The sequence below is a fragment of the Sciurus carolinensis genome, chromosome 16 (assembly GCF_902686445.1).
Source record: "Sciurus carolinensis chromosome 16, mSciCar1.2, whole genome shotgun sequence".
NCBI lineage: Eukaryota > Metazoa > Chordata > Mammalia > Rodentia > Sciuridae > Sciurus > Sciurus carolinensis.
The window spans coordinates 32,628,882-32,643,580 of NC_062228.1; the positions used below are offsets into that span (position 1 = coordinate 32,628,882).

The window sequence follows — 14,699 nt, forward strand, 5'->3', positions numbered from 1 at the left end:
AAGCAGAGGCGTGGGCCAGACTTGAACCCCTCCCGCCCTCCTCAGGCACACCGCACCGGGCACAGACCTTTACAGTACAGGACAGGTGTGCGCTTCCAATGAAGGGCTCATCAGTCTTCACCTGAACAAGCAGATCTCCCAAGAAGGAGAGGAATGTTTCTCCTGGGAAGAAAAATTAGATTTTCTCCACAACTTCGTCATGAATCTCAACACACATCAGACCTGACGTTCTGAGGACAGCAAGGGCCAGCAGGCGACCAGCGCTCCCCGCACCTGCAGTGTGGAAACAGGGCCAGCACCCCAGTCTTTCCCTACCGTGTCTCCACACAGCCACAGGGGTGTCCCGCAGGCCAGTCTGCCTGTGGCAGTAATTTTAAAACCCTGCAGTTCAGGACTTTTGAAATCTTTGTAATTGCTTCTGCACACACACCAGCTATGGGAAACGAGATCAATAGGACCATGTTTTGCGTCATCTGCAAAACAATCTCCCCAGTTCGGGCTTGCTACACCACACCTGGGGAGGCACGCCGGTGGGTGATGGATTCCTGACGAACTTTTCAAAGCAAGTGTTTCAATACCATGGTCCCAAGCGAGTCCGAATCTGGAATGGCAGTAAGCAGGAATTTCTAGTGCTCGATTACTTGTTCAAAGAGAATGCTTTTGTGCCAGGAGGGCTTGATTTAATCTCAGGTTGCAATTAGGAAAACCAGAATTCAGAGGGGAAGTGGCCGGCCCAGAGTCTCACTGTGAGCCTGGGCTCCTCTAGAGTTCCAGCCCAGGACCCTGCTCCACACTCACCCACTCCGTCGCTCACGCTCCACTTCCTCACCAGCACCCACCAGGTGGCGGGCACTGCACTGGGTGTTGGGGACAAAACACTGACACAGGTAAAGTCCCCACCATGATGACATTTGAGACAGACAACTGGTAAGTAAACAAATAAGCGAAACAATGACAAATCATGACAGAGGCAGGCAGAGAGAGACAGTAAAGCCGTGGCCTAAGGATGTGAGAGTCCATCATGGAAAGAACCAAAAAAAAAAAAAAAAAAAAAAAAAAAATGGGGTATTTCCAGTTAGAGGAACAGGACGAGCTTGCACAATCAGAAGCGTCCAGGGCAGCTCTGGGGAGCAGGGTGAGTGGTGGTAGAAGAGGACCTAGCGAGGTCAGGGCCAGAACAAGCAGCAAGTCAGAGGCCTGGGTGGGGAGCTGGGTTCATCCTGCCTGTGGCAGAAGCCCCAGGAGGGTCCCAGCAGGGAGGTCTGCTCTGACCTTGCATTGTACGAAGGCACCCAGACTCTGAGATGCCAGCACTCCCCTTACTCCTCGGTGCCCCTTGGCACCCCTCCTCGCTGTCTGGCTTCAGTACTGCAGTGAGGGACTCGTGGAACCTTCTCTGCTTGTCATGGGTTGAGTCCTCCCAAATCTGTGGGTTGAGATCCTAACACCAATGTGATGGTATTAGGAGGCAGGGCCTGGGGGAGGTGATCAGGTGGTGAGGTGGAGCCCCCACCCCGGAACCAGACAGGTATGCTTCAAAAAAGACCCCGAGACAGTGACAGATCTTGACGGAGGCGTGCCCTCCCTCTTCCATGCAGGACACAGTGAGAAGATGGCCATCTGTCAACCAGGACACTGAATCTGTGAGCACCTGACCTTGAACCTTGCGGCCTCCAGGACAGTGAGACCTTAGTGGTGTAAGGCACCGAGCCTGTGGCCAGGGTGCCCGCATGGATGGAGACGTTGCCCTGACCAGTCCTCTACCATCTGAGCTAAGATGAAAGCCAGCACTGGCTGGTGGCCGGGCACAAAGCCCTCCAGTCGCTTCCATCTCGCTAGATCCTTCTGACACGAGCCAGGCAGCCTTCCACGTCTGGGGGTTTCCAAAGAGCATCTCCTGCCCCCAGAAGAGGAAGCAGTGGCCGCCGCACACTCTTTCCCCTGCGGTCGCCGACTCCTGGGCAGGAGCTGCTCAGGCCGCAGAGAAAGGCTGGGTCTGTGCCGCATCTACACACCCAGGCCTGGGCAGAGACCAGGCGAGGAAACCGGGAAGTCCAGAAGAGAGGAGTGGGTGATCAGTCTCACTTTCCATGACTCTCCATCGCCACCGAGCCAGGCCTCTGGCAGGCGACGTCAGACAGAGACAAAGGAGCACCCAAGGACTCCCCAGCCAGCAGCCGGGGGCACACCTGGCATGGTAGTCCCCTTGAGCTCTTCCCCAAAACAGACCATTCCGTATGCGGACACCCCTGACAGCAACGGTACTGCAGAGAAGCGGGATCCGATGGTCATTTCAATAAGCAAGACTAGTAGGTGAACAGACAGGTGCAGTCTAGAGCCCCTGAAGAGAAAGACAGACTGAAGGTTTTAGAATGATAATGACTTCCAGCACTTGGGCAGCACAGAACAGCAGCACTGTTGTAAACGCTTTCCACATCTTAACTCATGGCCTGTGACCGACTGTGATGTTGGTGTAGAAGTCAACAAGGGAGAACCTTCCACAGCACTGGCCACGAAGGAAAAGGTGGAACACTTTAGAGCTGGCAGCTTCTCTTCATCATGAGATCCCACTAAGTAAGTACAAACGCAAACCGCAGGAGGGAAAAGGATGTACAAGCACACAAACAAAGAGAATACATCGCCAGGCACAGTGGCACACGCCTGTAATCCCAGCGGCTCAGGAGGCTGAGGCAGGAGGATCGAGAGTTCAAAACCAGCCTCAGCAAAAGCAAGGCACTAAGCAACTCAGTAAGACTCTGTCTCTAAATAAAGTACAAAATAGGGCTGGGGATGTGGCTCAGTGTTGAGTGCCCCTGAGTTTAATCCCCGGTATCCACCCCACAAATAAAGAATACCTAAAAAAATACCTCCAAACCATTCAAAACAATTCAATAAAAGATGAGCAATGGATTTGAATGGACACATCAGTGAAGAAGAGATAGTGATGGGAAATTAGCCCAAGAAAAGGTGTTTAACCTTGTTATTCTTTAGGAAAATGCAGCTTGAAACCATAATGAGATACCAGTGAATGCCTATCAGAATGAGAACAATTTAAAAAGATGATACCGACCACATCAAGTGTGGGTGAGAAGGTGGAGCCCCTGGAACCCCCCCAGATGGTCCTGGTGGTAATGCAAAAAGGTACAGCCGTGCTAGAAGACAATTTGGAGTAATCCAGCTCAGCAGAGACTGTTCCCACGCGAAGACCCAGCAATCTCACCGGCAATAACCACGCGCACTGGATAAATGTGATTCTGCCAGCAGCATTGATCATGATGGTCATGTGTTATGGTTTGGATATGAGATATCCCTGGAAAAGCTCACGTTAGATCAAGCAGGAATGTTCAGGGGTAAAATGATTAGATTAAGAGAGTTGTAACCAAATTGGTGGATTGATCTATTGATCTATTGATGGATTAATAATTTGAATGGACTACTGGATGGTCTACAACTGAAGGAAGTAGGTCACTGGTAGTGTTGTTGGGGATTATAACTCATCCTGGCTTCGGCTTCTCTCTCTCTCTCTCTCTCTCTCTCTCTCTCTCTCTCTCTCTCTCTCTTTCCCTCTCTCTCTCTCTCTCTCTCTCTCTCTCTCTCTCTCTCTCTCTCTCTCTCTCTCTCTCCCTCTTTCACTGCTGAGCAGCTTTCCTCCACCACACCCTTCTACCAGGATGCTCCTCACTTGGACCCAGAGCAAGTGAGTTGGCTGCACCAACATGGACTGCACCTCTGGAACTGTGAGCTCAAAACTGACTTCCTCTTCTAAGTTGTTCTTGTCAGGTATTTTGGTCACAGCAACGAAAAGATGACTAACACACCATCCTAGAAACTACTCAAATGTGCACCAACACACCCAAAAAAGGATAAATAGTGATGCCTTAAAATAATGTAGAAATGTTACAGCAGAAAATTTTTTTTAAAACTCCAGCTACAAACACACACACACACACACAAATTGTTGAATCTTACACACATAAATGTTGAATGAAAGAAGCAAGATGCCAAAGAACACAAACAGCATATATGGCTCAATGTATATAAAATTCACAAATGAGTAGAATGAAGCTGGAATGTGGAGGGATCTATTCATAGGTGGCAAATCCCTAGAGCAAGGAGGTAACCATCATCGGAATCAGGACCGTGGCTACCCCTGCTGTGGAGATCATGGTGGAGAGGAGGCAGCCAGGGTTTTATTTTGTTTTGTTTTGTTTTGTTTTCCTGCCCAGACTCTTTCCCTTAAGGCACAAATAATGAGGGCCATGGATCACATGGCTGCCCAGGGGTTAACTTCCCGGGTACTTTCGACTTTGCACCAGATGAAAATCTGAGACCACGGCATTACCCATGGACATCACGCACTGACTCTACGTCCACCATCTTTGTGTGCTGACCCTTGGTTTGCCCATCTGTTATGGGGCACGATGGTTTCCATCACGCCAAGCTCAGAGGGTAGAATAATATATGCTGAAGAGTGTTATGGTTCGAATGCCTCCCAGAATCATGTTTTGGAAGCATGATGGGGTTGGAAGGTGGGGTCTTAAAAGAGGTGATTGGGTCATGAGGGTCATGAGAGAAGATGGGGTCATGGGTCAGATCGGATTACTGCAATTATTGTGGGAGTGGCTAACTAGACGGAGAGGCGGTGCCCTCTTGGGCTCTCTTTTGCAAGTACTTCCTTGCCCTTTCACCTTCTGCCATGTTATGACACAAGCAGTATGAAGGCCCTCACAGACGTGAGGGCTGCCACCATGCCCTTGGACTTCCCAGCCTCCAGAACTGTGAGCTAAGAAAAACTTCTTGTCTTTATAATTGTCCCAGTCTATGGTCTTCTATCATAGCATCAGAAAAGGACTAAAACAAAGGGCTCTGGGACCTACTGTCTGAATGTCAGAGATCTTCCGGGCCTCTCAGGGGAGCTGGGCTGCTGAGCAGGGAGGCCAACCTAGAATCTTAGGTCTGGCCCTGCACCACACTGCCCCGCCCCGCGGGCTGCCAAAGGAGACCACAGGCTGTCTGTCAGCGGGCTTCTAAATATCACCCTTCACCAGCCAATCAGCTGGGGCAACCAGGAACAAGTCATACAGCCTATTTCCTGTTTTCAAACAGGGAACTTAGCAAAGCGACCAACACTCAACCACTCGCCGGAGCTTGGAGCAGAGAACATAAGGGGCCATATGACCCTCTCCTGGATACTTGGACGCACACAGGGCCAGAAGACCTCAGGTCAGTGTTTGAGCCTGAGCTCAGGTGACCTCTGCCCACTGTGGTCTCCATCCCTTCCTCCTGTGACCCCTCTGAACTTGTCGGGGGGAGGGTGGGAGAGAAAAGGGTTGCTGACAGCCGGTAGCACACTGAGGCAGAGCAGGGAACAGCCCCCTCCCAGCACCTCAAGTCCCTCTGAAATGCCAGACACTCAGCCAAGCCCCCTTGGTCCTGGGGAATAAGTCACTACGCCTGTTTCCAGAGAGCAGTATCAGGACCCTGCATCAGCGTAGCCCCAGGGAATCTGTACACGACACAAACTCCAGGGCTCACCCCAGAACGAGATGGGACTCTCTGGGTGTCGAGAGCCAGGAAATCTGCTTTTGAACGAGCTCCCGGGACCCCCGCCCCACTAGGACATTCTGATGCACACTCATTCCGGAGTCCCTGCCACTGGCCAGGCTTCTCAGGGAATGTCCAGGTGTCCAATGGTGCTTCCTTTTCTCCAGTGACAGCAGCTGCACAACCAAAGTCCCAAATTCTTGTGGCTCCAGGCCAGGAAGCTTTATTTCACTCCACCAGACTCATCCCAAATGGAAAGTCTTCTGCAGCTCCCTCAGAAAGGTAGTATGGGCTCTGCAGTGGCCCTGGGTGCCCATGAGGAGGAGGACTAGACCTGGCGGGAGTCCTCGAAGCAGGGAATGAGGGTCAGGGAACCCGGGAGTCAAGGAGGAGGAAGATGACTGTCATGCACACAGAGCTGGAGGGTGAAGGGATTGGAAAGTTGAAACAAAGACAGATAGGTTGGGTGTGTGTCTGAGTACCAGGTACCAGCTCTTGCTCTGACCCCTGGGCCAAGGTGGCCCCCAACATTTCAGTGTCTTGTAGTAAAGTCTGGAAATATTTGTGGCAGAGGCCATGGGGAACAAAAGGATGAGTCCACAGAATCCCTTGTGTGACTGTCCCCACAGAGCCTCCAGTGACAGGATTACTGACCCATTTCACAGGTGGGGAGACTGAGGCCTGGACATGGATGGGAAGTTGCCCAAGACCCCATGGTTGCACCAGGGCATGACTTTTCCCTTTCTACTCCTCTTTAAATGGGTGGCTCCAGGCAACCCCATAGAGAAACGTAAGTGAGCTGGCTTTGGCTTTTGAACTTGATTTTCATTCTAAGCCCTGGTTTCAGCTTTCTTAGGTCTTTACTGAAGTTTCCAGTCCAGGCATTATTTCTGGGATCTTTCAAGTTTTTGAGAAAGCTGCACCTTGCTTCCGACTTGGAACTAGCTACCCAACCAGGAAAGCAGAAGTGGAGGGCTGGGACCTTTGAGGTCAACTCCACTCACAATCACCCACTTAACAGATAAGCTAACTGAGGCAGACACAGAGGCATGCCCACAGGAAATACTGGGCCCCCAAGGAATCCCAGTTACCAAGAGTCCATTAGATAAGAGAGCATGTGACCACCGCCACCTTGCTTGGTCACTTAACACACTACAGAGGACCCATCCCTAGCCATTCATCAACTTACCAGCAGGACAGGGTTGAGGCCGCACTTTTCAGGTGGGGAAATAGTAACTTACCTAGAGATAGTAAATAACTTGCCCAAGAACCCACAGTTGGTCAGGATGGAAGGCTGCGTCTCCTGACTCCTTGAGGACAGAAAGAGATAGACGAGGTGTACGAGCTACAGCAAGCCTGAGCTTGCGCAGCCCCGGGCCAGCCAGGCCCCTGGTCTGTGCCTCAGTTTCCTCATCTGTAAAAGGAGAGGTCAGATGTAGGGCCCTGGGGCACCCACTGGACAACTCCCCAGCTGGGCACCTAGAGGATGGCCCAGGGTTCCTTTAGGGTTCCGCAGTAAGAGCTGTCCCCAGAAGCATGGGCTCCAGCCCCAACTGACCTCACTCTCCCCAAGCCAGGCCAAATGAGGAAGGCTCTCACCCCCAGAGCAGGGACCCCCAGGAAACGCAGGGGACGCGAAGGCAGCAATGGCCCTGCTTCATTCTAGGCCATGGTCAGCCTAGAGGTTCAGACCCAGGGATTGGAACCCAACAGTCCAGAGTTCAAGTGCCAGCTGGCCTCACCCCCACTGCCACCGTGTCCGCAGGTCCTGATAAAGCCTGGTAGGAGTCACTTGCACCCTCCTGAGTTTGAATTCTTCAGCCTAAATGGTGCCCAGCTACTTGCTCCATCTGAGCAAATGTTTTGCCCTCTTTCCAAAGTGCGGTATCTGGAATTCTATTCCAGCTTACACCTTAGTTTTGAGTCATTTATCTCACAACTATTTCTCAAAGCTTCTAGCACATACCAGATCATAAAAACAGGGACGACTGGACCCGGTGTGTGTGTGCCGCCTGAGCAGCTGCTTTACAGGTCCGCCCAACTATCACACACCAGCCGGGTGGAGATGGGTCTGCTATTAGGCCCGTGTGGTGGGACATGGCTGCCCAGAGAAGCCGAGTAACTTTCTGGCTTCCAGACCATCTCATTTACTAATCTGGGTCATGAACAGAGTTACGGCATCAACTGGACTCCATAGCCTGCTGCCTGCCCTCCTCACTCGCCTCTGCTAAGACAGAGTCAGCCAGGTGGGGTGTGTATCCTGGCACCAGGTACCAGCTCTTGCTCTTGGGCAACTCTAAATCTCAGTTATTTCATCACAAAGTGGAGACAGTCCCTCTCACCGACGGGGGTCCGATGAAGTGAGAGTGAGCACGTTGAATGTGGAGTGCACAGTCAGCACATTACAAGTGTTTGAAACAAATTCCACTTTGTTCGGTAGGTACACTCACCAGCCACGTGACCTCGGGCTAGACCTCAGTTTCCTCACCTGGTATTTAAGGGAAATGATAGATTTTTGTGGGCAGCAAATTAGATAGGGAGTATGAAGAACAACTAAGTAAGAAGTGGGCATAATAAGCTGTCAGTAAACATTTGCTTATAAATAGATGATAGATGATATATAGATTATAGATAGATGATAGAGAAATAGAAGCTAGGATAAATGATACATGATTGGTAGATAGATGATAGATAGCTGATAGATGATGGATGATAGATGATAGGTAACATGATAGGTAGATGATAGATGATAGATAATGATAGATGATAGATAATAGAAGCTTGGTAGATAGATGGTAGATGATAATGATAGATGGTAGGTAGATGATAGATAATGATAGATAGTAAATGATAGATGATTGGTAGATAGATAATTGATGGTAGATGATGATAGATGATACACACACACACATACAAACACAGAGAGTAATCTAAAACTGAGCATTGGGACATTTATCTGGACAAGCCAGCATCTTCCTCCCAAGTAATCGTTAAAGCCATTACCTTGGCTCTAAGTCACCTCATTTAAAATCAAGAGCAACTTGATAGTACAGGATAGAAGGGTCTATGTCACCTTGGAACCATCTGTCCCGCAGAGAGGTAGACCCAGGTCTGGATCTGGCACCTGGGTGGGCAGTGGAGGGTCAGCTGAGGGAGTGTTGTCCTTCCCCTCTGCCTGACAGCAGAGTATACGATGTGTATCCCAGGGACCCGGCAACCTCCGGGATTCCCAGCATGAGTGCACGCTCACTGTTCTCTCTTCACCCCTGGCAGCCTTGGAACATGGCACGTCCTGAGCACCCTGGCAGCCCTGGCTGGACGGGACCCGTTACCCAGTGTGCTGCCAAAACCAAGCAGGAAGCACCCACTACAGACGCAGACCTCCCAAGTCCAGGACCTGGAGAATGCTCAGGTGGGCCTGAGGCTTGGGGCTCTGTGAGAGGGACAGAGGTTTAAAGATACCTGAAGTACCAGTGTGGGTGCCTACCGTGAATGGCTGCACAGGACAGCCTGGCAGCTCTTTTAACTTGACCCTGAGACAAGGTTTGGTACTGGTTGTTTATATGGGAGGTGACCAGGAGGCAAGGGCAGGGGACAGGAAACGAGGACGGGAAAGGCAGGGAGCCAACAGGGTACCAATCAGCATAGGACTCGGGCAGGTAACAGGCTCACTCCCAAAGGGAATCCTCTAGGAGGGCATGTGGAATGTGTCCCACAGTTGTGGCATCCCAGGGGCGAGGAAGACGGGCTATCAGCTTGTCGCTATGGCCCAGAAAGTCCTGGAGGTGAGAGTCATAGGTGCTTCCCTTAGAAAGCCAGTACCACGTTCCAGAACAATGCGTGCCAATGGCCCCAGGCCAGGCACTGATGCCTACCATAGCGCCACCTCCTGGAACTAATCTCTTCCTGCAATCATTCAAGATGGGGCCATTGAAAACCTGCCGTGCTCAACGCAGAGAAAGAGGAACAAACCCTCTGTACGGTCCTCCGGTTCAATAGAGAAACACCCATGAAAAACAATTAGAAATGCCACAAAACGGCTCCTGGAACAAGGTGGGAAAGCCTCTAATGCCAAGGAGCAGTCGAAGTGACACGGAGACTTGGGTGGACACGCTGGGCCAGGGATCTGGGGTTCATGACCCTTGCCAAAAAAAAAAAAAAAAAAAGCACAATTACTTGCACAATTTTAGTAGAGAAAGATTCTAAGCTTCCTCAAGATTCTCAGAGGGGTCAGGCCTCAAGTGAGGTTTAGGAAACTGCTGGTTTCTAGATAGGGAAACAGGAGGATTGGATTCAAAGGAGACAAGAGGCACACGTGAGAAAAAACAGGCCACATGGACAATGAGTGGAGGCGAGGAGGGTGGCCCGGCTGAGGTGGGAACACAGCATCTAGGCAGCTCCCTCCGCCGCTCTGGCGTGCGCTCAAGGGTCCTGTGGCAGCCCCGACAGTCAGCGCTGCAGGGAGTGCAGACGAGCCAGGGTCTGCGCTTGTCAGGAGCACAGGGTTTCACAATAGCTGAGCTGCGGGCTGGAAGGACCAATGCAACCTGCCATGCTGCACTTCACAGTCGAGAGACCAGCTGGGTGATCGGCTACTTACAGTTGTCAGCAGTGGGTGAATTCTGCCCACTTGGATGCAGGGGTCTGGCTGATGACCACCCCCCTACACACACTCAATTTTATAAATGTAAGGGTGACCAGAGGGGGAGAATTACTGCTCTTCCGGAATCCTGATGCCCCTTCCCAAACCCAGCCACCTCCCTAAACCCTTGCCTCTAACGTACACAGACCTGGTGCAGGTCTCTAAGGATGCTGTCCTTCCAGATGCCCATAGCAGCCAGAGCTCCAATTCCAACATGACCACCCGGGAGCTGCAGGCGTACTGGCAGAATGAGAAAGGCCGCTGGAAGCATGTCAAGCTGCTCTTTGAGATCTCTTCAGCCCGCATCGAGGAGAGAACGGTCTCCAAGTTTGTGGTAAGCTGAGATGGGGAAATGACGGAGCCCCTTTCAAACTGCCCTAGGCAAGACCTCGACTTTCCCAATCATGAAATGGGTTGATAGACTTTAACTCAGTGTTCTTGCAGAGAAACGGCCAAAGAGCACTGTGCTAAATTCTGTGAAGATTAGAGATGTATGAGTCATGATTCCTGCTCCTAAGAAATAGCCCAACTGAAGCCCAAGTAATCGGGTGTTAGTCATCTCCTCCCTGCTCCACTGGAGATTTGTCCTAACCTCATATCATTTGCTACTGTTTACTTAATTTTTTTCCTTTAAATTGGATCATTTCTTTAAAACACTGAATATATTTAAATGGAAGGCTACTATCACGTGGCATAAGGAAAAGTGAATACAATCGTAAATGTAAACAACAAAGCAAAATGCTGTTATTAAATTCTGGCTGGTGACTAGGGCCACAGACAGCTCTGTGCTTGGGGGCTGCTGTCTTTGCTAGACCGAAATCCTAGCCTGTGTTAGGAAGATGTCAGAGCCACGGGACCCCTCGTCTCCACTTAATTGGAACCAGGACAGTAACAATAGCTCTCAGCATGCAGACCGCATGTTGGCGCAGTTCTGTGTGGTCCCAGTGCATTAACTCATTTAATCCTCACCCAGTGAATGAATGAATGGATGAGGGACTATTCCTATCATCAATTTATGGTTGAGAAATGTGAGGCTCAGAGAGGATGAATTACCTAAGACCCCACAGCTAGACTGTGATGGGGCTGTAATTATAACCCAGGCAGTCTGGCTCCAGAGTCTTCACCCTTAACCAGTACTCTCTTGGAGGAGAATTCAAACAATAATTTCCTGACTGTCACATCACTACCACTGTGTGTACTGGATGCTCTGACCCAGGCTTCCCGGTTCAGAACGCAGAGGCCCAGCTTTGATGATGTAAAGCCACGAGGGTCCCCAGGCCCCCTGCAAGGGCTGGTTCCTGTGGTTTTTCTTCCAAGCTGCCTCCAGGGTGCTGATTTGTTATTGCAGGGTGGACGTTTGTCATGCGTCCCTTCCCAGCTCAGAGGATGCCGAGGGCCATTGGAACAGAATTGCTTATAAGGAGAACCCATTTTCAGGGTGTCCTCGTCATCACTGTCACTTGCCAGGGTTCCGTCATTTAAAACCCGCTCGGACGTTAGTCAAAGGTGTGCCCCCCACCCCTCTCCGCCGCAGATGTACCAGATCGTCGTCATCCAGACGGGGAGCTTTGACAGCAACAAAGCTGTGCTGGAACGGCGCTATTCCGACTTTGAGAAGCTCCAGAAAAGCCTCCTGAAGACGTTCCGGGAAGAGATGGAGGACGTGGTGTTCCCCAAGAAGCACCTGACCGGGAACTTCTCGCAGGAGATGATCTGCCAGCGCAAGCTGGCGCTCAAGGAGTACCTGGGGCAGCTCTACGCCATGCGCTGCGTGCGCCGCTCGCGCGAGTTCGCCGACTTCCTGACGCGGCCTGAGCTGTGCGAGGCCTTCGGCTGCCTGCGCGCCGGCCAGTACCCGCGCGCGCTCGAGCTGCTGGTGCGCGTGGTGCCGCTGCAGGAGAAGCTCACGGCCCACTGCCCCACCGCCGTGGTCCCCGCGCTCTGCGCCATGCTGGTGTGCCACCGCGACCTGGAGCGCCCCGCCGAGGCCTTCGCGGCCGGCGAGCGGGCCCTGCGGTGCCTGCAGGCCCGGGAGGGCCATCGCTACTACGCGCCTCTGCTGGACGCCATGGTCCGCCTGGCCTACGTGCTGGGCAAGGACTTCGTGTCCCTGCAGGGCAGGCTGGAGGAGAGCCAGCTCCGGAGGCCCACCCACCGGGGCTTCACCCTCAAGGAGCTCACGGTGCGGGAGTATCTGTCCTGAGGCAGCCAGGCACCCTGGCAGGGAAGCCAGGTGGGCTGTGTGGGGTTCGTTTTTCAGGGGAGGGCCTGTGTGGAGCTCCGAGTTACTGGGTGATTTTAGACAAGTCCCTGTGATCTGTATTGAACAGAGGTGCTCTTAGGACACCCTGGGATCCTGCTTTTGTATCTTATGTTCCCTAGATGCCAGGCTCCCTTCGTCTCAGAACCACAAAACTAGCTGTAAAAAATGTTGGAGAGTAATATGAACCTCACTGATGTTTTTGTGGGAAGCAGGAGGACAGGTTTATATCACATATCATGGGCAAAGCACAGGTAATATCCTGGCAGGGGTCTTCCTCCTGCTGCCCTGGGTCTGTCTTTGCTGCTCCTACGCTTATAAATAGACCCACTCAGCTCAGTGAGGTAGCTCTGGCCTGAAATCCCAGGGACTCTGGAGGCTGAGGCAGAGGATTGTGAGTTCAAAGCCAACTTCAGCAACGTAGTGAGGCTCTAAACAACTCAGCGAGACCCTGTCTCTAAATAAAATTCGAAAAAGGCTGGGAATGTGGTTCAGTGGTTGAGTGCCCCTGGATTCAGTCCCCAGTACCAAAAACAAACAAGCAACAACAACAAAAAAACCCCAGACCCACCCATTATCCTAATGTTCTGGCTCTTCCCCTTAGAATGTAGACCTCACTTGGCAATTCAAAATCTCTCCTATTGCCCCTCCTGTTCCCACACGGAACCCCTAAGGTGAAGGTTGTTTACCATTCTTTGCAAGGTGGGAGGAGGATATTAAGCCAGAAAGCAATCATGTCATAAGATTCTATGACAGGCATTTTTAGAAAGGGACGTTGTCAATGATTTCTCTGGATAGGATGCTAGAACACATTGCCCAAGGGTGGATTTTCACTCATATGGAAGCTCTTTCTTGAATAGCTTCCCTGGGTAAGTAGACATAGCCATGGAAGGAAGCAGAACAAGAATATTCTGGGTAGAAAAGCGATTGAATTCTCAACAGTTCTCCTTTTGAGGTACAAAGTTCCTGGAACTTTTTGGTGGTGTGGGGTCTACTGTCAGGAAAGGACTGCTGAGGCCTACTGTCAGGAAAGGACTCACACTATGGACACCAGAGGCTGGTGAAGGGGAGTCTGGACCAATGACCTGAGCTAATGGTTCAGGCTGGTTTTGTCCAAGGTGTACTTGAGCCTGGAAGCCCCTGAAGACCTAAACTATCTGGCCAAAATTATCAGGCCAGAATTTGGGAACCTTAATGGGGGGACACCACTGTGGCCAGTGCAGGATTTGACCCATGTCAAGGTAGCCGTGGACAAGCATTCACTGAACTGCACCAAATCTGTTCAACAGCGACACCTTGTGGCAATCTTGTATGGGCCAATTGGGTTCTGAGGGTGAACTAAACAGACAGCTTTGGACAAAGCAAGCTCTTTGTTTGCTCCAGCAGAAGGACTCTGGAAGCAGGAAGATGTTGGACTTCTTGAAAAACAGGGTATATGGGAAATTAGAGTGTCAAATGAAAAAAAAAAATTGTGGCTGTATTTGTAACGTTGAAGATCATAATGAAACTATAAATTTCATCAAATATAAGATGTTCTTAGTCGTGAAATGCACCAAATATTCACTAAGAAAGAAAAAAAATGCCAAAACATTGAGGAGTTTAATAGGACATTCCAGAAGACTGGGAGACCAAAGAGTTGGATCCCCAATATGAGAGTCAATGCAAGATAAACCAACTGTAAGGGGTGGAACGTCCCTACAAAACTCATGCTGAAATTTAATCCCCATTGTGAGGTATAAAGAGGGCTGAAACGTAATCTGTGGTGTTTGGAGGTGGAACCTTTGGGAGGTGATTAGGATTAATGATGCCATTAGCGTGGGAACCACATGGTTGCACTAGCAACTTTAAAAGAGGAAGAGAGACCCAAGCTAGTACACCTGCTGTCTCACCTTGGGATACCCTGCCCTGCCATGGGATTCTGCATCCTCACCAGCAGGAAGGCCCTCACTAGAGCAGCCCCTAGACTTGGGGCCTCCAGAACCATGAGCTGAATAAATATTTATTCTTTATAAATTTCCCAGTCTGTGCTATTTGGTTACAGCAAAAAAAAAAAAAAAAAAAAAAAAAAAAAAAAAAAAAAAAAAAAAAGACCAAGACAACTGCTATGCAGTGAGGGACATTGAAGATATTTGCATGAATCAATCTTGGCATGGGTAGAGGATGGGAAGTCTGAGAATTTGGACTGCAAGCTGGTGCTCACCCACGTTTGGGGGCTGAGTACACACAGTGTGGTCCAAAATAACTCCAGCAGAG

At 50.8% G+C, this 14,699-nt stretch overlaps 2 protein-coding genes across 5 annotated transcripts in view; one reads left to right on the forward strand and one right to left on the reverse strand.

The window, feature by feature from the left end:
- Nod2 (nucleotide binding oligomerization domain containing 2) overlaps positions 1 to 145 on the reverse strand; it is a 42,637-nt gene extending 42,492 nt beyond the window's left edge. Inside the window, exon 1 of the mRNA XM_047528626.1 lies at positions 68 to 145. The gene's annotated coding sequence lies outside the window, so the exon portion shown is untranslated. The remainder of the gene's footprint in view (positions 1 to 67) is intronic.
- A 4,941-nt stretch (positions 146 to 5,086) lies between these two features.
- Positions 5,087 to 14,458, forward strand: Snx20 (sorting nexin 20). 4 transcript variants are annotated; one of them, XM_047528984.1, is made up of 5 exons: positions 5,189 to 5,223; positions 5,712 to 5,826; positions 8,818 to 8,956; positions 10,369 to 10,520; positions 11,721 to 14,458. In XM_047528984.1, exons 3-5 carry the CDS (start codon positions 8,827 to 8,829, stop codon positions 12,387 to 12,389), a joined length of 951 nt encoding a protein of 316 aa, XP_047384940.1. In that variant the 5' UTR covers positions 5,189 to 5,223; positions 5,712 to 5,826; positions 8,818 to 8,826; the 3' UTR covers positions 12,390 to 14,458. The 4 variants fall into 4 exon arrangements, with proteins under 4 accessions (XP_047384941.1, XP_047384943.1, XP_047384940.1 ...); XM_047528985.1 differs by lacking the exon at positions 5,712 to 5,826 and having other exon boundaries at positions 5,087 to 5,223; XM_047528986.1 differs by lacking the exons at positions 5,189 to 5,223; positions 5,712 to 5,826 and adding an exon at positions 6,237 to 6,334.
- The last annotated feature ends 241 nt before the right edge of the window (positions 14,459 to 14,699 follow it).

What these genes read in the sequence shown, in the direction of transcription:
- Snx20 (XM_047528985.1), top strand. Translation starts at nt 8,827, where the DNA reads ATGGCACGTCCTGAGCACCCTGGCAGCCCTGGCTGGACGGGACCCGTT. An exon ending in AGGACCTGGAGAATGCTCAG is followed by an intron (nt 8,957 to 10,368) that starts GTGGGCCTGAGG and finishes CTGTCCTTCCAG; the next exon opens with ATGCCCATAGCAGCCAGAGC. An exon ending in GAACGGTCTCCAAGTTTGTG is followed by an intron (nt 10,521 to 11,720) that starts GTAAGCTGAGAT and finishes TCTCCGCCGCAG; the next exon opens with ATGTACCAGATCGTCGTCAT.